At 39.4% G+C, this 21,093-nt stretch overlaps 1 protein-coding gene across 1 annotated transcript in view; it reads left to right on the top strand.

The window, feature by feature from the left end:
- DNAI1 (dynein axonemal intermediate chain 1) overlaps positions 1–21,093 on the top strand; it is a 247,207-nt gene that overhangs the window by 57,968 nt on the left and 168,146 nt on the right. The window contains exons 5-8 of the mRNA XM_027839294.1: positions 747–827; positions 14,895–15,021; positions 15,367–15,497; positions 19,272–19,400. Of these exons, the coding sequence (XP_027695095.1) occupies positions 747–827; positions 14,895–15,021; positions 15,367–15,497; positions 19,272–19,400 (468 nt within the window). The remainder of the gene's footprint in view (positions 1–746; positions 828–14,894; positions 15,022–15,366; positions 15,498–19,271; positions 19,401–21,093) is intronic.

Here is a 21,093-nt window from a genome sequence, read left to right as displayed (position 1 = left end):
TTTTGCTTAAAATGATTTGGGGAATGCTGGTTTATTCTATTCCTTCATTTTGACAGGTAGGGAAAACCAAGGTCCAAAGAAAGTAAGTCACTTGCCCAAGAATACACAGCAAGTTAGTGCCCGAGCTGGCATTAAACCCTCGTCTCCCTACTAGGTCTTTGTTCTTTCCCTGAGCCACACTACCTCTCTCTGTGCCACTAAGAAGTGGTTTGCATTATTTTGGGTGTTGGAGCGATAGCCAAATTGTAGGCTGGACACATACATTAGGAATCCGTTCTGTCCCAAGGGAAGCTTCCTTTGAGCATTGAGTTTTGCACAAAGCACACAAAGTCTGGGAAGCATGACAGGAATGAAGCTTTGCTAACACGAGAAAGAGAACCGCTGGGAAAGGGAGTCTTCTTGGCTTGCTCATGGGTTTCTCCTTGCAGATTTGATGTGTGTGTGTGTGTGTGTGTGTGTGTGTGTGTGTGTGTGTGTATGTGTTTTCTCAGTAAAAGAGTGAAAACAGTTGGTAGCTAATACGGTCCCTGGCCTGAGTTTCATTAACCTTGGCTCTGCCTGGTGCTGCCCTCCAGCTCTTTAGAAATGTGGTCCCCAGAAGTGGCTGATCGGAAACATAGGGTGTAATATCATCTGTGTTTGTGAAACTGTGTGAGAAGTTTGCTGGTTTTTCATGGGACTTAAGCCAGTCCTCTGCACTGAGCATGTTTTTTATTAATGTCTTTCTCTGTATTTCTGTCCCATAGGAGTTAAAACAAGAATTCACTCGTATCCTGACAGCCAATAACCCACATGCTCCCCAAAATATCGTCAGATTCAGCTTTAAAGTAAGTGTCCTTTGGCCTGTCACCCAAACCCCAGGTGCCTGGGGCTGTCTGCTTGCAAAGGGGACTAGTTCCAGTATATGACAATTTCATAGGACAGAAAGATATAGTGAATTTCAAAAACTCTTTAAGCTTTGTAGTGTTAAGACATTGGGATTTTACTAGGAATTTGCTTTCGTTTTTCTTTTTTCAGTATTAATTTTCCTTGTGGTCATATGCTGAGGAATTTTAGGAATTTCTATTCTTTTTCAAGCAGTAAATTTATACTATAGCAGTGCTGGGCTAGATAATTTATAGACTCAGAATTTTAAAGCAGAAAAGATGGGATAAACTCATTTTACAGATGAAGACAATGAGAAGTTGCATGACTTAACTGTGGTCATTCATCTGGTTTGTGGCCAAACTAGAACTAATGATAATAATGATGATGATAACCAATAACATTATCATATAGCACCTTGTTTGCAAAGTGCTTTACATCTGTTATCTTATTTGAGTCTCCTAGTAGCTCTGGAAGGTCAGTGTAACAGGTACAAGGATTATTTTCTTCATTTGATAGTTGAGGTAGCTGAGGGTCAGTAAGCCTAAGTGACTTTCCTGTAGTCAAACGGTCAGTATGTGTTAGAGGTGGGATTCGAACCCAAGCCTTTCTGATGTCAAATCCTGCAATCTTTCCACTGTTACATGCTGCTCCTCAAGTCTAGAGCTGTGGTCTAGAGTGCCAGTTTCCAGGCCAGTGCTCATTCTACTGTATTACATTTCCTCCTACCATTCCTATGGCTCCTAGGAGTTCCCTATTTAGGAATTATTGTAAAAGTTTTATTTATGTATGTATGTATATCTCATATGTTTGTACATGTACACATAAATAGGTACCATACTATGTACTATATATAACATGCATACATTTAACTCTAAGATAGCTCTCTATCCACCATGTTACCAATTGCACACACACATGCACATGCTCATATGTGTGTGTTTGTGTCTATGTACATATATATATACATACAGTGTTACCTAGCTGCACGCACTATATAAATAATATATACAAGTTATATATTATATATATTATGTTTATATACAGAGAGAGAGAGAAAGTGTGTGCGTGTGTGTGTGTGTGTGTATGATGTGCAGCTAAATAACATAATAGGTAGAGACCTGGTGTTAGAGTCAAGGAGACCAGAGTTCAAATCCTACCTCAGATATGTACTAACTGTGTCCCTGACCGTGTCATTTAACCTTTCTCAGACTGCTTCCTCATCCATAAAATGGAGATAATAGCACCTTTCTCACAGAATTGTGAGGATCAAATGAAATCATAGATGTAAAACGTTTTGCAAACCCTAAAGCACTATATAAATGCTAGCTCTTATTTTTGTTGTGCTACCTGTATACATATATTATCCTAAAATTATTTAGATTATAAATATAATGAGGATGCCCAGATATTGTCCAGATAACTGTCCTCACTGTATAAACTGATCAGGACTTTGTTTTGGCATTGATGGCATCACCCTTGTACAAAATGTAGAAGCTTTGATTGTTACAGCTGATGAAGACTGATTGGTGTGTTTAATACTTCCCAGTCAGGCTCCAACCTCTGTTTCCAGTCTGATCACACCTCACTCCCCCTTACACACTCTCCATTCTTTCTGTTTCATTGTACAGTAGTTTTTTGCCTCCATCCCTGGGAATCCCCTGGAACCCTCTGAGTTTCAGCTCAAGTACCATCTCCTCCTTCAAGGAGGCTTTCATGATCCCTCTCCTTGTTAGTGCCTCCTGAAATTCCTTTGTATGTATTTTGTGTGCCTTTTTGCATTGACTTATTTGGGTTCATGCTCTATTCCCCTTTCCCCGGTAGAGTAAGTTCCTTCAGGTCAGGGACCATTTTGTTTCTGTCTTTGTATCCACAGTGCCTGGTACGTAGCAGATGCTTAATAAAGGCTTGTTGATTGATTTACTTTAAAAAAGCACTTGCTACGGCAGAGTAAAATGCTGTGTTAGAGGTTCTCTGAGCCCTAGAAGGTATTTCCTGTGTGTTTGTCAGAATCATCCAAGATTCCAAATAAGGTGACTGCCATTAATAATTAATCATTAATGTCAAGGGAGCCGTCAGACATGCTTGCCACTGGCATGGAAAATGCCCAGTTTAGATTCAGAGTTAAAGAAGGGCTCCTTATGAATATTGATGTAAACTTTAGATTTTAGATTCTAAAGGCTTCTGTTTGTGGATGATGTGCGGATTTCATCAAGCCTTGGGCCATTGCAGAGCCTCCTAAATGAAATCCATAATTCCTCAAAATAAAGTTTGGCCTAACTATCCACACATGTAAAACCAAATAGATGGAAAGTGGTTATTGTCCAGATCATAATATCCAGTTGGGTGGACAAGCCACAAAGAAGTCCCGTCTTGGAGAGATACTGGAGGTCTTTGAGCAGAGGGGTGGCACGGCGTGATCTCTGAATTGGGAAGAGCACACTGGAGGGAAGAGAGGAGGAGATCAGTCAGGAGGTTATTGAGACTAAGAGGTAGCGAGGGCTTGGACTAGGATTGCAGTGCAAATGGAGAGGAGACGATAGATTCTAAAATGTGTTATGAAAGTTAAGTTGATAGCATTTGGCAACTGGATGAGGAAGAAGGAAGTCAGAGATAAGTGAGATTTCAAGACTGAATGATTGAGAAAATGGTGGTACCATCAACAGAAATAAAGATGCTGAGAGAAGGGCAGGTTTGAGAAGTTGATTAATTTAGTTCTAGACATGTTAAGTTAGAGATGCTGGTGATAACCAGGAAGGACACCCCTGACTCAGGTTGGTCTGATAGTTCAGGTTCAATATTGGAGTGAAATGAGCCATTTGTAGACTATCTCACTGTTAACAAAGGGAGTTTTACTAAGCCATAGTAGGGAGAGGATACGTTACTGATTAACTAGGTTATAGCTTCTCTACTTCTGTGATGATCATGTTGGTCTGCTGGTTAGCAGCCAGAGGGAAGAGCTGCTACCTCCTCATGTGCTGGCTTTTTGTACTTAGGTTATGAGGAAGCTACAACATTGTCCTGAGCCTTAATCCTCTATCTCAAAGATGGTTTCAATATCTTTTAAAGGAAAACTAGCCTATACCTACAACAGAGATGTTGCTTCTACCACAAAGGTCCCACATAGGCATTTAGAGATGTAGGGCTGGAGATTGGAGTAAAGACTAGGACTGGATATGTAGATTTGAGAGTCATCTGCATAGAGGTGATAATTGAACCAGTTGGACCAGATGAGAACATTAAGGGAAAGAGTATTGCAAGAGGAAAAGAAGATAAGGGGATCTAAGAGGGAGCTTTGATGAACACCCACACTAAAGGGGCAGGAGATAAACAGAAGAGATAGAGAGCAATTTCATGGAAGCCAAGGAAGGAAAGGGTATCCAGAAGTATGGCGTTGTCGAGGGTATCAGAATTCCATCCCTTCCAGGGAAAGTCTTCCCTCACAGGAAATCCACACAGAGGGAGCTCAATCTCGCACGTATTCCAGGCCAGGAAGGAAGAGAGAAAGTCAGAGGGCAGAGTCTCTCCTTTTAAAGTCTACCATGAGGATGGTTCTTCCTGGGACAATGACCAGTTCTTTTCGATGTAGTCTCTCCCCACCCCCATCCTTTAACCATCATAGTACCTAGGGTTTGCTATGTCATCTTAAAGCAAGCCTTTCAGCGTTATTCTACATTCATCCCCTAGGAGCTCAGTGGGTGTTTTACTTTTGCAGGCCCATCAATCCTCATGCATGTTCCATGGGGTATACTCCAATCCAACTTTACATGACAAGGACAATAGGTTGGAGGGAGGGTGAGGAGGGAAAAGTATTAAAAAATAAGGGCAATATAAGCATTACTGTAGGCAGGGAGCGAGGAGCCAGTAGATGGGGAGAAATTAAAGATGAGAGAGGGAATGACTGATGGACAAGCCAGTTCTGGAAAAAACAGGAGACAAAATTAAGAGCAGAAGTGGAGTGCTGCCTAATCTATCCTCTACCTTAATATATAATAGTCAACAATAGGGAGGAATGCTCAGACAGATGACCCTCAGGGGCTATAAGATGCTGAATCATCAAAGAAAGATTCCATTATTTTGTTCATGCCCTGCTTACTAAGGCAAGGAGTAGATTAAAATGTTTTAGAAAGAATATAGCTTTGCTACAGCATAAGTAGTGCAGAAAGAAGCTGGTGATTGGTGGGTTATATCAGTGTTGCTATTAAAGGAATTTTGTTTCCATAGCCTTCATTATAACAGAATTTTCTGTAACATGATGGGCAGGCTGTTAACACCCAGATATCCCGTTTGGTTTAGATGTACTTCCAAATTATGAACTCAGTTATTTAGAGCAAATGGACTCATTGTAGACCAGCAGGGATTGCAGTATGAAATGAGTAGTGACTGAAAGCATCCAGTTTTCAAAATATATTTTAATACAAACCAAAATGTTTGTGTATGTTGGTAAATTGATAATTTAAAAATTAATTATAATAAAAAAAAAAGAGCACTGAGTATGAAACAGTGGATGTGGAAAGCAGAGTCAGATGATTGAGTTCCAAATCTTGGCTCTGCCATTTGCAACTTGAATGGCTTTGGGCATCAGATTTTACCTCTCTTAGTTTCCTCTTCTCAAAAATGGAAGGATTGGCATTCTGGAAGGCAATTTGGGAATTGCCTAAAAAATTACTAAAATGTCCATAACTTCTGACCTAGAGATCTCACTTTTGGACATATACCTGGAGGTCAAAGACAAAAAGAAAGATGCTAGATATACCGAGATAGTCATACTTGTGGCAGCAAAGACAAAACAAGGTAGATTCCCACTGATTTGGGGAAGATTTAAGTTGTGATTCGTGAAGTAGCAGAAAGGCAGCCTAGGTGGCACCATAGTGCATAGAGTGCTGGGCCTGAAGTCAGGAAGACTCATCTTCCCGAGTTCAAACCTGAACTCAGACATTTTCTAGCTGTGTGATCCTGGGCAAGTCACTTACCCCTGTTTGCCTCAGTTTCCTCATCTGTAAAATAGCTAGAGAAGGAAATGGCAAACCCCTCCAACATCTTCGCCAAGAAAACCCCAAATGGGGTCACAAAGAGTTGGACACTACTGAAATGCCTGAACAACAACATGCTGGACAAGGGAGAATCAAGGCGTACTCTGAGGTTACAAACCTGGATGACTAAAAGGGTGGTGGTGCAGTGAACAGTAAAAGGAAAGTTTAGAGAAGATCGCTAGAAGAAAACAGTGAATCCTGCTTTGGCCATGTTGAGCTTGATGCTTAGGGGACATCAATATGGCGAGGTCTCTGGGCAGATGGAGTGGGACTGGAATTGAGGAGCACAATTAATGGATGATTTATGGATTTAAGAGCTTTCATAGGTATATAGATTTAGAGCTGGAGGGGACCTAACCTTTTATTTTATAGATGGAAATAACAGGCCCAGGGCAATTAAGTGATTTATCCAGGGTAACATAGCTAGAAAGTGTTTGAGTCAAGATTCAAACCCACGTCTTCCTCACTCAAAGACCACCACTCTATCTATTATACCATGCTGCCCAAATCGTGTTCGTCGTCTATCTAACTGGCAGACAGTATGGAATTAGGAAACTTGGATTGAAATCTTAGCTCCGATGCTTACTGTATGATTGTAGACAAGTCCCTTAGTTTCTTGCTGCCTCAGTTTCCTCGTTTTGTAACATAACTATAACAATACTTGTATTAGCTATCTCATGGTGATGTTGTGAGGAATGCTGTATAAATTATTAACAGGTTCTCACTTTTCATGTGAAGATTCCCTAGGCTATGGCAATGATGTATTTGGAAGGCTGACCTACTAGCCAGCTAGTTGGGACAGTTCCTTAGCTAAGAATCTACTGGGCAGAAGCTCCACGTGGCTTGAGAAAATTTTAGTTTCTAGATCCTGTAAAAATATGAATTTGCTTATAAGGCAAGAAGATATAGATACAAGGAGGCCTTCTTCTTTTCCTAGTAAAGGTACCACAGTTTGTACTTTTCTAAATCCCAAGTAGGAGAATGGAATTTATTTTATAGTGGTTAGCACTACCACTAATAGAATAAATAACATTCCTTACAAAGAAATGTAATACAAGTGCTCAGGAAAAAAAAAAAACCCAGTTCTGTACAGATGGACCAGGTTAAATCTTGGGGAACATCTTTCTAATAACATTGATATAACTTCTGTTTTGACTCCACCAAGAAGAGGGTCACAGGTGTCATCTGAATCTGTCTCATTTCTGGCTCATCTCTATGTGAATTCCAATCAGTTCACCCCAACCAAACAGACTAGCAATAAGTATTTTGAATGCAAATCATATAAGGACATAAGTGAGTCTGATTTCTAAATCCACTAGCAAGGTGATAGAATCACGCTCCCTTTTCCCTTCCCAGTGGTAACAGTCCCCCATCCACACACCAATAAGGCAAGTCTCATAGTGTGAATGGAACTGGAGAACAACTTTTGCTTCATAGGAGAAATAATAATAACAGTTTCAGAGGGGAAAAAAAAAGAGAATGCCTACATGCAAATGAGACGTTGAATTTTTCTTTTGTGAAAATGGAAATGTCCCCTGGTGGCAGAAAAGCACCTTGTCTTTCATGTAAGAATTCTGTATTGCTCCTCCCCCATCTGTGGAAATTGTAATGAAATTATGCTGTGGATTTATTTACCCAAGCATCTTCTCATTACATCATTTCTAGAAATCATTTAGAAACACTAAGTCTGAATAGCAGTATACAAACATCTTATCTTAGATTATCTTATTGATTATTTTAAGACTTATAACCTAAAATTGTTCCAAGTTCTTCAGGAAAAAAAAAAACAACAACATCCAAACATAAGTATTTGAGAGGGGAAAAAACAAAAAAAGCAACCATGCCCCTCCCCTTCATTCTCTAGGTTAAAGTAACAGGATGATGTAATAGTGAATGCCTTCTTTTCCTATGAAACTTTCCTGGAAACCTTCTAAGGCTATTAACACACTAGGATGGCAAATTGGCCCATTAATAAGGTTCTTCAATAGATCGGAAGCTGAGCTAGAGAATAGCTGACCCTAGAGCCAGGCAGCTTGGCTCATGCCCAATGTCGGTCAATGCTTTGGACCGTTCCACATAGAAACAAAGCCCAGCAAATGGATCGGATTAGTCATACCCTTCCGCATGCTGCAACACCCTGACTCCATCGAATGAGATAATTTATGTAAAGCACTTTGCAACCCTTAAAGCGCTATATAAATGTCAGTTGTTAGAAATATTATTATCAACTGCAGTCAAGCAGACTGATTCCTGACTTTGGCAAGAAATACAATTACCGTCCAACACGTTTCACAGAGACCCTGAGTTGTAGCTTTTCTTTTAGATTAAGTAAGAACAAGTTAAGGTGAATTGTGTGGTTATCTGCAAGGTTTTCGTTTTGAGGATCTTATTTCAGAGTACAAATTAATAATAATGAAGAGGCCTGGCACCTGAAGTTGCCCTTTTCACTGAGAAACTGAATATATCGTTCCCATTCCCAATGAGTAAAAGCAGGATCCCATCTGGCAGTGACTAGCAAATGGGAACTCTGTCAGGATGCAGTTTGTCAGCTCTTTGTACAGTGTTTCAAAAACCTTATCTGCATGAGTTTCAGATGGATGCCTTTAAAAAACACCGTTATTCACGATATTGTTTGTTTACGTTTCCTAATAAGGGAGGCAGTGGCAGTGTGGTAATTTGAAATTGTTGGAGGAGAAGGAGGGGTTGGCTTTCAATGTTCTATGGAAGTTGTCCTGACAATTCCCGCACTGTATCAGCCTTCCACACTTGGGGTCTATCTTCTGATGGGTTAAACTATAGGCAGGGCCAAGGCTAATTTTTTAGGGAGCCTGCAGTCTGAGATACAGAATTCCCAGGGCTCTGCTTCTTTCAGATCCTGTGTAATAGGACAAGAATTCAGATCTGTTGGATACCCAAACTGATTATTTTGTTTGTTTAACAGTATTACATTGTTATATTAAATTTTTTTCAAGCAATTCATAATGTGTGGCAGACTATTTCAGTTGCTGAACTTCAGTGTTCATTTATTCCACTAGAAACCAGTGAGCCTTTTTCACTAGACTCTCCACTATATTTGTTTAGCTCAGCAACTGATCATTCTACCCCTCCCAGCCCACCACCTCACACACTTTCAGCCCCAACTTCCCATTTCAAGGGGATTGGTAGCCTTACGGGTATAGTAGTAGTTTCTACCAATACCAGATGCCTTTGGTTCAGCCACACTAGAGAGAGAACACTTTGAAAGACCCTGTAGTGAACTCTGAGTTGGTACAAGGGATATATGCCTTTCAGTCCTCTGTAAGCTTCCAGGATCACTGAACCTCTATCCTGTCCCTCCTATTGGAGGCCACAAGTTTCTTATTCCTTTTTGGGTCCCTGAGCCAAATTATTTCCTTGGGTTCAGAGATTTGATGTACCCATCCTCTTTCTGCTTCTGCCATACAATCTTAGTCCCCACTTCCAGCACACCCACATCCCTCTTTCCCCTCTATTGAGTGCCTTCCTTTACAACAGACTTCAGAATTCTGTTTTCTAGGCTTTCTGAATGCAAGCATACAAATGCATAAATATTACCAGCATCAGATATTTAAACATATATTTAAAAGGAATCTACCCAATCCCAAACTGAATGATAACTTAATGTCTGTCTCCCTGCATTTGTACAAACTGTTCCCTGTGCCTGGAATGAACTCTCTTTTCATCTCTGTCTCTTGGAAAGTTATATGCTGGAAATATAAAACAACTGGCCCTCTGAAACGAACCAACAGACACACCTGTGAGCAGAACAGGCTTTTATGTTTAATGTGCATTATTAACATTTTCTCCATCCCTTTCTTAAGTCTAGACAATCAGTGAAACATCAGTGCAAGCCCTGATTTGTAGCCTTTGGTCATTTCCAAGGTGTAAATGCTCACTGACAATTTAACAATCAGATTTTCTTAAATTAGTCAGAGCTAGCTCCAGCTTGCCCCTGCTCTGAATGCTTGTTTTTCTGTGTGACCCAACTTGGATGCTATCTCTTCTGCGATGCCTTCTCTGGTCCCCCTAGCTATTAATATTTTATCTATCCTCAATTTTCCTTACACTATTTTCATATGTGCATGTCTTATATCTCCCCAGAATGATGTAAACAAGGACAGTTTCAGTTTTGTCTTTGTGTCCCCAAGTATAGTAAATAGTCTTGCACAAATTAGGGCCTTAATATTTTTGGATTGAATTGAATCAAGGAAAAATAAGGAGAGTCAAATTATCTTGATTCCCTTAAAATCACAATTCCAACCATTGCACAGATCACCTGCCAGCAAAATTCACAAAAGATAACCCCTTTTTCCTATGTCTCTGCTCCCTGTAGAGGTAAAGTCAGACTGCCGTGAATATCAAAAATAACTTTGAAGGGGAAAAGAAGAGAGATCATAAAAAGATACCATGAAGCCTGAGAGGAAGGGTGAGGAGGGTGATTGTTACCGTATAGCCAGCCCCAGCATTACCTTACCTGGACTGCATGGGGATGCCAAGACTTCTTTTTTTTTTTAAAGCATAACTGATTTCCTGCCTTAAGCATGGCTCAGCTTGAAGGTCTAATAACTGTAGAAACCAACATCTGTGGCCTCAGGCTATTTGAAGTGGGGCAACTATTTGAATGGTAGCTTATTCCAAATATGACTATAGTCTTATGGGACATATCTGTAATAGTGTATGAACAAAAAGATCAGTGATATATTTGTGGATTAGGAAAGAATTCCCATCTGTCCTTGGGGAGCCAATCTATTAGAAATGATTCCAGGAAAGATGATAAACTGAAAATGGTGCTTTATTTATTACCGTTGGATATGTAGCCCCCACATTCCTGTTGGCTTTTTAAAATGGTGTTCTTACTTAATGGACCAAAGGGATTCCTGGCTGGGAGAGGTGAATCTGGGGTTGTCTTCCTGCTTAGTTGGCCACAGGCATGTCAGCACACCATGTGAGCATCCTTGTGTATAATCTGGCCCTTTTCTGGGGCGCTGTGAAGTTTAGTTGTCTGGAATCATTGCCACAGAGTTAATGAGAGTGAGATGGACTATCCTAACATAATTAGGATCCCCCATCTATTCAAACTGTTTAAGTTTCTTTAACTATCTTGGGGGCCAAGAATTTTTACTTTCATGGGCCAAAAAGGGGCATCCTAAGGCCAAATCACTGATGACAAAGAAAGCAAAGCAGAGTTTGGCTAAATTCAAGCCAAGGGAAAAAACATCGTTCTTCTGAATTACTTAGGCAAGACCTAAGATGACTCTCCTAAATAAAGCAGAGTGGGTGCTGAGACTGAGACACTAGGCTGGAGTTTTGCTCTGAAATGTAAAGTAAAATATGGATGTTTTAGTATTAGAATTTATAGTCATCATTATTTTCCCCTGAGGTTTCTGACTAGTGGTGAAAGTACAGTCATGGCAATCATGAGAAATCACTTCTAGCGTGCCTCTGCGACTAACTTGGGTGAACTTGGGCAATTCAGTTAACCTCATTCTCTTCTGCCAAAGGGGTTGTACTGATGATTGCTAAGGTTCTTTCTAGCTCAAAACATTGATAATCTTCACATTCCTTCTTAAGGCTAGAAAAACCTGATAAGCATTTGAAGGAAAGAAGAAGGGTAGGGGCTGAGTGACTGGGAGAAAACATAAACAGGAAGTCTCTTTCTGAGAAGCCACTGTTGGAGAAAAGACAATGAGTTTAGTTTTAGATGTATTGAACTTGGAGGCACCAATGGCATCCATGGGTAGAGAAATGAAGAGCTGCCAATGGAAGTGCAGACCTGAAGCTATGGAGAGTTCAAAACATAGGTTTGGGAGCCATATGCATAGGGTTGGTCATTGGAGTCATAGGAATTGCTTTTTGATATTACATGATTTTGCCAGCCTTTTCACCCTTATAATTAGCTGGAAGGCCACATAAATACAGTGGCTTACTAGAGTCCTTTTTCCACCCCATGCTTCCTTGATGTTAAAATATTTCCGCAAAGGATATTGGCCATTTCTAGTTGGTAGCAGTTGATTTGCATTTGAAAATGTAATCAGGGTCAGAAAATTAACTTGATAAAAATCCTGATGTAGCTTTTCACATGCACATTCTTTTTTTCTTCTTTTTTCTCTTTCAACAAAAGCCCTCATCGTTACTCAATTTATTAACAATAAACTCTCGCTGAGCATCTTGGGATGCTCTAGTAAGAAACCTAAAAATGACTCTGCATGGTGCTGGTTCTAGGCTTAAAATCTTTCATTTAATAAAATATGAACAAATAAATCTGTTTTCCTACAGTATTTGAATTGTTTTCTAGGCATCCTCTGTATGAGTTGACTGGGATTGAAAATCTTTTGAATGAGAGGCAATGTGACATAATGCAAAGAAGACTTGTATTTGTTCCTGCTTCTACCACTTATTGCATGTGTCACCTTCAATGACCTGTCTGAAGCCTAAATTTTCTCATTTAGAAAATGAGAATAATAATAATAATACTTGCACTACCTACTTCAAGGGTTATGTTGATAATCAATTAAAATAATGTAGGCAAAACTTGTATATGAATACTTGTTATCACCACTACCACCACCACCACCACCCAAAAAGAACCCAGAAAAGCTTATTTTCTCACATACTTGTTGTGGGGATCAAGTGAGATTATGGGTGTGAAAGCATTCTGTAACCAAAAAAGTACTCTTCTTGAATACCTTGATATAGAAACTAATCTTCCCTTTGCTCGCTAATAGCTAATAATTAAGTCAGCTAGGTAGTGCATTAGATAAAGCACTAGGCTTGGAATTACGAAGACTCATCTTCATAAGCTCAAATCCTGTCTCAGAAGCTTACTGGCTCTGTGATCCTGGGCAAGTCACTTGACTCTGTTTGCCTCAGTTTCCTCATCTGTAAAATGAGTTGGAGAAGGAATAGCAAACTAGTCTGTTATCTTTACCAAGAAAACTCCAAATGGGGCCATAAAGAGTCAGACACGACTGAAAAAAAGACTGAACAGCAATGACAAAAGCCAATAATAATAGCTAGTATTTATATAATGTTTTAAGGTTTGAGAGCACTTCAGAAATATTATTGCACTTTATCCTTACAACAGCCATGCGAGGAATATCCTGAGATGTAGGTGATATTATTATCCTCATTTTATAGATGAGGAAACTGAAACACAAAGGGGTTAAGTGGTTTGCCTAGAGCCACACAGCTAAAGTAAGACTCTGAAGTTGTATTTGATCTCAGTCATATTTAGTCCAATATTGCTTTATCCTCTCTACTACCCTAGCTCCACAGGAAGTAGCAAGGAAATTAGCAAAAAGTTCTAAGGATGCAATCATATTTACGTATATTTTGTATTAATGATCAGGGATTGTGCCTCCTAACTATAGGTATTCCCCAAGGGTTTATTCTAGGCCATACTCTTTTTTTCTCTCAATGACCTTATCAATTCCTATGAGTTTAATTGTCATCTCTACACTAGTAAAGCCCAGGTCTATATGTATCGATCCCTATTTTCTCCCATGAACTTCAATTCTACATCACCAGTTGCTTATTTCAATTTGGACATTTCAAACTGGACATTCTGGAAACATTTCAAATTCAACATTCCTAAAACAAAACTCATTCTCTACTCCATTCTACTCTGCTGCCAAACCTACCCTTCTTTCAAATTTCCCTGTTTTTTTTTTCCCAAGACACCATGATTTTTCAGTGTCCTAGGTTCATGATCTTTGCATTATTCTCAACTCCTCACTCCATACATCCCATCAGTTGCCAAATCTTACTGTTTTTTTTACCTTTACAACATCTTTCTCAACCCCTTCTCTCCACTCACATAGCTATCACCATAGTTCAGGCACTCATCACCTCTTACAGTGAGTTCTTAACTGCTTTTCCTGCCTCAAGTCCCTCCTTGCTCCGTTCATCCTCCAAAATCCTGCCCAAGTGATTTTCCTTAAGTGCAGAACTGATCATATCACTCTCCTACTCAGCAATCTCCAATAGCTTCCTACTGGATTTAGAATCAAATGTAATTTCTTCTCTTTAGCTTCTAAAGCCCTCCGTAACTTGGCCCTAGTCTATCTTTCCAGCTTCACTGGACATTACTATCCCTGCTATACTTTGAGATCCAGCCAAACTTGGCTTCTCTCAATTTCTTTCTTTTTTTTGTTTTGTTTTATCTTGTTTTAGGCAGTTGGGGTTAAGTGATTTGCCCAGGGTCACAGCTAGTAAATGTCAAGGGTTTGGTCTGAGGCCGGATTTGAACTCAGGTCCTCCTGAATGCAGGGCCAGTGCTCTATCCACTGTGCCACCTCACTGCCCCAAGAAATCTGTAACTGACTGTAATCAATTAATTATAATTACCACTACAATTGGACCAGCCTTCTCTCAATTTCTTACACATAACCCTTTACCTCCCATCTCCATGCCTTTACATTGACCATGTTGAGTTCCTGGAATAACCTCCCTCTCTCCCTCTGTCTCTCTCTGTCTCTCTCTGTCTCTGTCTCTCTCTCTCTCTCTTTCTCCCTCAATTTTAGAGAGTCTTCTTTCTTATAGGCATAGCTGAAGTACCACTTTCTATATAGGAAGCCTTCCCTTATCCCCTCAAAACTAGTGTCCTCCCCTTTAAACTCCCTTGTATTTAACTACTTTGAATATATATTTTTTATTTGTTTACTTGTTATTTATGCTGTACATATATATGTATATATATATCCTTATTATCTCTAGTATTAGAGTATAAGCTTCTTGTGGGTAGGGATTGTTTTGTTTATTGTATTTGTAACCCCAACACCTAGCATGGTTGCCAAGCACACTGATCTGTCACTTATGCTACATGAGTGGCCCGTGTCCTTGGGTATCAAAACATTATTGACATTTTCTGACTAATCAAAGTTTTGCTATATTTTCTTTGGGAAACAAGTGCAAACTCAATTCTCTTCCCCCCAAAAAATATTGAACCTGCTGATCTGACTCAGTGTTCTCTCTCCTTAGAAAGGGACGTATAAACCTGTAAGTTTTATAGACCAGCTAGCAGTCCACTTCAACTTGATTGGGAACATGATCCCCAAAGACTCAGATGAAGGCAGACGGCAGAATTACCGAGCAGAGATGACATCAGGTAAGCTTCTCAATAAACCCAGAGATGGCTGTGAAAGTGATAGATTCCTTATTCTTCAACAGCTCTCAAGCAGAAACATGGAAGCTGATGGAAAATCTTTACCTAGTCTTCAGCTGTTGCGCTATGGAAGCAACTGATTGTGTGGAGCCTGTAGTCCTTTGCCTCCCAATGAAAGAGAAGTACCAGAACTTTCAGGGCTGTCCTTTGATGATTCTAACAGCAATGACAACTCATCAAATGTTCATGGACGTGAACCAGTAGAAAAGCATGAGTTTGAAGAATATGAGCTCGAGGCCTTTCAAATGGGTAGAATTCAACCCATTGTCTTTTCTTTCTTTTTTAAAGAAAGTTCTCAGGAGGATGTGGAGGTGCAACCCTCTGAAGCAGAAGGTGGTGGTGAAGGTGAAGAAGGTGGAGAAGGTGGTGAAGGTGGTGAAGAAGAACCGAAGGAAGCAGGAAGCCAAGAGGAGGTTCTGGTAAAGTATTTGGCCCCAGACCCGTAGATTTTGGAGCTTGAGTGAGCAGAGCAGCTGTCAGGCTCAACAGACTCATTTTATAGATCAAGATATCCAGGAAAAAGAAGTGTCTCCCTTAAGATGTCCCAGATAATTAGTGACAGAACTAGAACCTGATGCAACACATACTGATTCTCTTGGGAAAATCCTTTGAAGTGGAAAAGAAATGAATTTTATGTGTTGATTATACCTGGGACTGTATTCTAAGTTATATAAGCAACACATAAAACCTTGGCTTAAAAACAAAACAAAATACAAAACAACAGCAACAACAAAAATCTTGGCTTACTGTATCACAAGACGTACCTATAAAAGATGAATATGATAACTACTTCCCTTATTCAAGGATCTGGAATTTTGTCAGTCTGGGTATTCCCCCTCCTGACACAAATTGAAATCCTCTTATGATCTAGGAAACTATAGTTCAAGCCACCACCCTACAGCCCATCTGGTGATGAGCTCCCATGCATTTAGCCCTCCTGGGCCATAAGCAAAGCTTTTCAGCTTGATGTGGGATCTGTCAGTTTGCATTCTAGTAGCATAACCTCGGAGTCATGACAAAGCCTCAGAGTAGTGCTAAAGTACAACCTAGGTATAGTAAACATTAATTAAACATAAGAAATTATAATTTTGCTTGCTATCTATGGATGTGGGAGAGCTGTGTAGGGGGGGAGGGCGGGAGGGGAGTGGTATCATTCAGATGGCCAAGATTGCTTTAAAAAGCTGTCCAGGGAAATTGAATCAACTCATTCTTATTCTGTTAACATTTACTGAATGTCAGCAGTGTGTGTGAGATACCATGCTGGGTGGGCAAAGTGGGAAGGCCAGGGGTGGGGGGGGGCGGTGGAGTGGGGTGTGGATGGTTCAAAGAAGAAGGAACTACAAGGCTTACAGTCATGCAGAAAAGATAAGACATGTACACAAATGATTGGAACAAAGCAGAAGGTGAAAAGTGTCATCAGAGAGGAACAAGCATAGCGCAATGAGAATTCTTAGGAAGCAGGTATTTAAAACAGAGCTTCTTAATCTTTTTGTGTGTCATGGATCCCTTCAGCAGTATGGTGAAGATGACGAGCCCCTCCTCAGAACAATGTTTTTAAATGCATAGAATGAAATACACAGGGTTACAAAGGAAGCCAATGATATTAAAATAAGGTTATTAGCAACAGCCAACCAAAATTCCAGAAGACTGATGCTGAAATATCCTGCCTTTCTCCTGAGAAAGGCAATGGTTTTAAGGTACAGATTGACACAAGGCTAATGAGGGAATTTGCTTTGCTTGTCTGTGCATATTTGTTACAAGTCTCCCCCCTCCCCCAATTTAGAGGGAAGTGGGAGGGAGAAAAAATAGATTATGTTAAGTGAAATAAGTTAAAAATGAGAAATACACTTATCAATACACACATACATATGTATGTATATGATATATTTATAGACCCATGAACTTGTTATATATGTGTGTATCTATGTATGTATAACAAATATATATGCCATATTCTACATGTGTGTGATCATGTATATATTATATATACACATCTGTGCATACACATAGAAATGTGTATAGATATACATGCAAACATATTTTATTTGTTATGTATGTGTGTATGTATACATGAAACAAGTTAGTGGGCCCTGGTTAAGAACCCTTGATTTTAAGCATTGGACTAAAAATACTGAGAGTTTGAAAAGCTGAGGTTTCCTGAATGTAGCTCTTTTATTCTTTTTTAATTTTTTTCTCCATCATCACCACCCTCAACTCCCACCAAGCAAAAAGGCTGCTTTATAAATGAAAAGAGGTCACAACAGGGAAAGCTGAGGAGTATGGCTATAGGGAAGGAGAACTGAGATACTCCTTGGGCTACTGTCCTACAGGTGACCCCGCTAGGCTCATCATGTCAGAGAGTCTCAAACCAGAGACAGAACCAACTCTATCCCTCCCCTAGAGATCTTCTGAAGAAAGGAATGAGAGTGATAGAGAATGAAGTGTGGTGCTGGACAGTAAACAAGGCAAAGGAAAAATATAAGAATATGGACTGTTTCTATTTACCAATAATAGAGATAACAATGATAAGTAACCCCTTGAATCAGTGTATGTAATTTGTGATTCTAGATTGTTCCCCTGATTTGGAAGGATTTCAACCTGAGGATGATTCTATTTTTATTTTTATTATTATTTTCTTTTTCAAAAAGCTGGGACAGTTTGCTTTTTGTCTTATGCAGTTTTCATTTGTGATTTCTTGAAATATAGCTCTGAAAAAACAGGCTTTAAAAAAGCCCATTGTGTTTCAGACAGGGCTACTTGACTGTCTTTAAACCCAAATCACTCTGTGTCTCATTGAATGGCCAATAATAGCCCCTAGCCCAAGCCTTCCTGGCTATTATTTAGGTTTTGATGACTTCGAATGAGTGTAAATAGCAACTGTTTTCCATTCTAGTCAAGATTCTAAGGGTCTTAGACTGATAGTTTTGTATGTAGTGGTAATTGAGACCATCTTTTGTCTCATTTCTTATCTAGCCTTTAATCAATGAATGGATGTTGTCTTAGACCAGTTAAGATCAGAGAAAGACTTTAATTTAGAAAGGCCAAAGTTACCCACTGTATTCTGGGCCATAACCAGTTGTCTTGACTTTTGTCTTGCCACTGGACTTTGATGACTCTGGAGGAGAGAGTGAGACTGATGACTTTGCACAGCTCTGCCTCACTTAAATCTAATTCACAAGCAAGTAAAGACATCACCCTCATGATGTCATTGGTTCTTTTCAAGAACAAAGAACAAATAAGAACAACAACAGTAACAAATCTAAAACTTAAGCAATGGCCCATAAGGTCTTATTTAGGTATGAATTTCCAAGGTGATATTTAAACAACCAGGTCTCAGATACTAGTACTGATTGTATGATGATGGGTCAGTCACTTGGCCTCTCCTTTCCATGTCTTCAAATGTGGATAATAACATGTATATTACCTACATTACATGATGGGTGTGAGGAAAGCAATTTGGAAACTTGCAAATGAGATCTATATGATTTGTTGTTGTTATGGTCTGTTGAATAAATGCTCCTTATTCAAATACTGCTGACTTTTCTATCCCAGAAACAAATTTCCTTCTTTCCTTCCTTCCCCATCCCTCATCCCTCATTCTTTTTATTTGCCAATTGGAAGGATCTGGATTTGGGAAAGAAACTATTTTAGAATCTTAGAATCTTCCTCGTATTGTCACTCCTACCATCAACCCACATTTTAAGGACATTGAATATCTAGAGGACAATATCTAGAGAAGATCTAGAGGAGGGTGGCCATGTGAATGAAGGATCAAAAGGCTGTGCATTATGAGGGCTGTCATATGGAAGAATCAGATTCATTCTTCTTATTCCCAGACTGTAGAATCAGTGAGTAGAATTTGCAGAGGCTGATTTAGGCTTGTTGTAAGGGGGGAATATTCCTAATAAATTGGAGGTAAAAGTGGAATGGGCTGCCTCTGGAGAGAACAGGTTCTCTGTCACTAGAGGGTATCAAGGAAAACCCAAACGATCACTTGCTTTCTGGAGAGGTTGTGTGGGGTACACCAGAAGCACTTTGAAGTCCCTTCCAGCCAAGATGCTGTGAAATCTATTCCATGTTTCCTCTGTTCCTCACCTGGTTTCCATTAGACTAAAGTTCAGTTGTCTTTCAAGAGAAAACACAGTCAAAGTGAGTCTAAGTCCAAAGCCAAATGTTGTTCTGTGCCTTTCCAGGCAGCTGAAGAAGTGGCAGAAGGGGAAGCAGAAGAGGTTATTACCCTTAAAAAACCAGCAGAACGGAAACTCACCAACCAGTTTAATTTTAGTGAAAGAGCATCTCAGACGTTCAACAATCCTTTACGGGTATGGCACCACACTGACCCATACCCCTACTTGTCTTCTTTGAGAAAATCCTTCCTTGAGTATACCCAAGCATACATTGGTGAGTCTAAGATCCAACAGATCCCAGGAGGAACAATCTGGGTGTCATCATCATCATCTCCAATAATAATTATTTCTTAAGTTCCTATTAGATGCAAGATATTTAGGGTGGGAAGAGCTATAGGGATACAGAAATGCATTAGATAAGCTTAATTGACCTTTAGGAACTTAAAATACCATGGGAAAACTGAAAGCATCAATGAAGAGATCCATCTAACAATTCAAAATAGCATATGTTAAGTGCCATGTGAGGGGTGCAAACAACAAATGCTACAGGGATTCAGATGAAAGAGAGAACTCCTATGGTGTAGTAGTAGGAGAAACTTGTTTAAGTAATAATAATAACAACATGTTTCTGTTGCAACTTTAAGATTTATAAAGAACAGGAGTCCTATAAATAATGGAAAATAAAGTGGTTGAGGTAGGGACCAGATTATAGAATATTTTGAATGTTAGGTAGAAGAGATTTTACTTTATTTTGAAGGAAGTGGGGAACCAGTGAAGGATTTTGAGTAAGGAACTGGTATGTGAAAACTGAGGTTTTAGGAAGATTAATCTGGCAATGATATACAAAATGTATTGAAGACAGAGAGAATAGAGTTAGGGAAACCAGTCAGAAGATAGTGTGATGACCACTACTCCAGAGGGGATCAAACTGCTGTGGTGGTGTCATTTGAATGATAAAAGCACCAAGATACTCCATATGGAGTCCTAGGATTTCTGAAACAGAACAGAGATCACCCCAAGAGAATCTAAGGTCAGTATCTAGGTCAGTGGTATCAAACTTAAATAGAAACCGGGCCACTAATCTGTGTGTAAGCGTCCATGTAGGCCGCATATTGACTTAGTTTTAAAATATATTTTCTATGTTTTGTTTTACTATTATTTATTTTATTAAAGATTTTCCAATTACATTTTAAGTTAGTTCAAGGGACACTTGGAAAGGTTGTGACCACATAAGGCCAGCCGACTCTGTGTTTGACGCCTCCTATATAGGAGGCTCCACTTTTTTTTTTTTGTTTATATCATAAAATTTTTTTAAAAACTTTATTAATTTATTAACAATCACTTCCATAAACTTTTGAGTTTTAAATTTTCCTGCTCCTCCTTCCCCACCTCCCTCCCCAAGATGGCATGCAATCTGATATAGGCTATACATATACATTCCTATTAAACATTTTCACATTAGTGATGTTGTAAGGAAGAATTATAACCAATAGGAGGAACCACCAGAAAGAGGAAACAAAACACAACAGAAGAAAAAAAATAGCGACTAGTTTGCTTCCATCTGCATTCAAACTCCATAGTTCTTTCTTTGGATGTGGATAGTATTTTCCATTATGAGGCCTTTGGAGATGTCTTAGATCTTTGCATTGTTGAGAAAGGTTAAGTCTATCAATATTAGTCATCGCACAATATGGCTGTTACTGTGTACAATGTTCTCCTGGTTCTGCTTACTTCACTCCACATCAGACCATACAAGTCTTCCCAGGTTTTTCTGAAGTCTGCCTGTTCATCATTTTTTATAGCACAGTAGTATTCCATTATATTCATATAGCACAACTTGTTCAGCCATTCCCCAATTGATGGGCATTCCTCAATTTCCAATTCTTTG

The sequence above is a fragment of the Vombatus ursinus genome, unplaced genomic scaffold, assembly GCF_900497805.2.
Source record: "Vombatus ursinus unplaced genomic scaffold, bare-nosed wombat genome assembly UNPS02014832.1, whole genome shotgun sequence".
In the NCBI taxonomy this organism is placed as follows: Eukaryota; Metazoa; Chordata; class Mammalia; order Diprotodontia; family Vombatidae; genus Vombatus; species Vombatus ursinus.
This window is presented reverse-complemented; position numbering and strand designations above follow the sequence as displayed.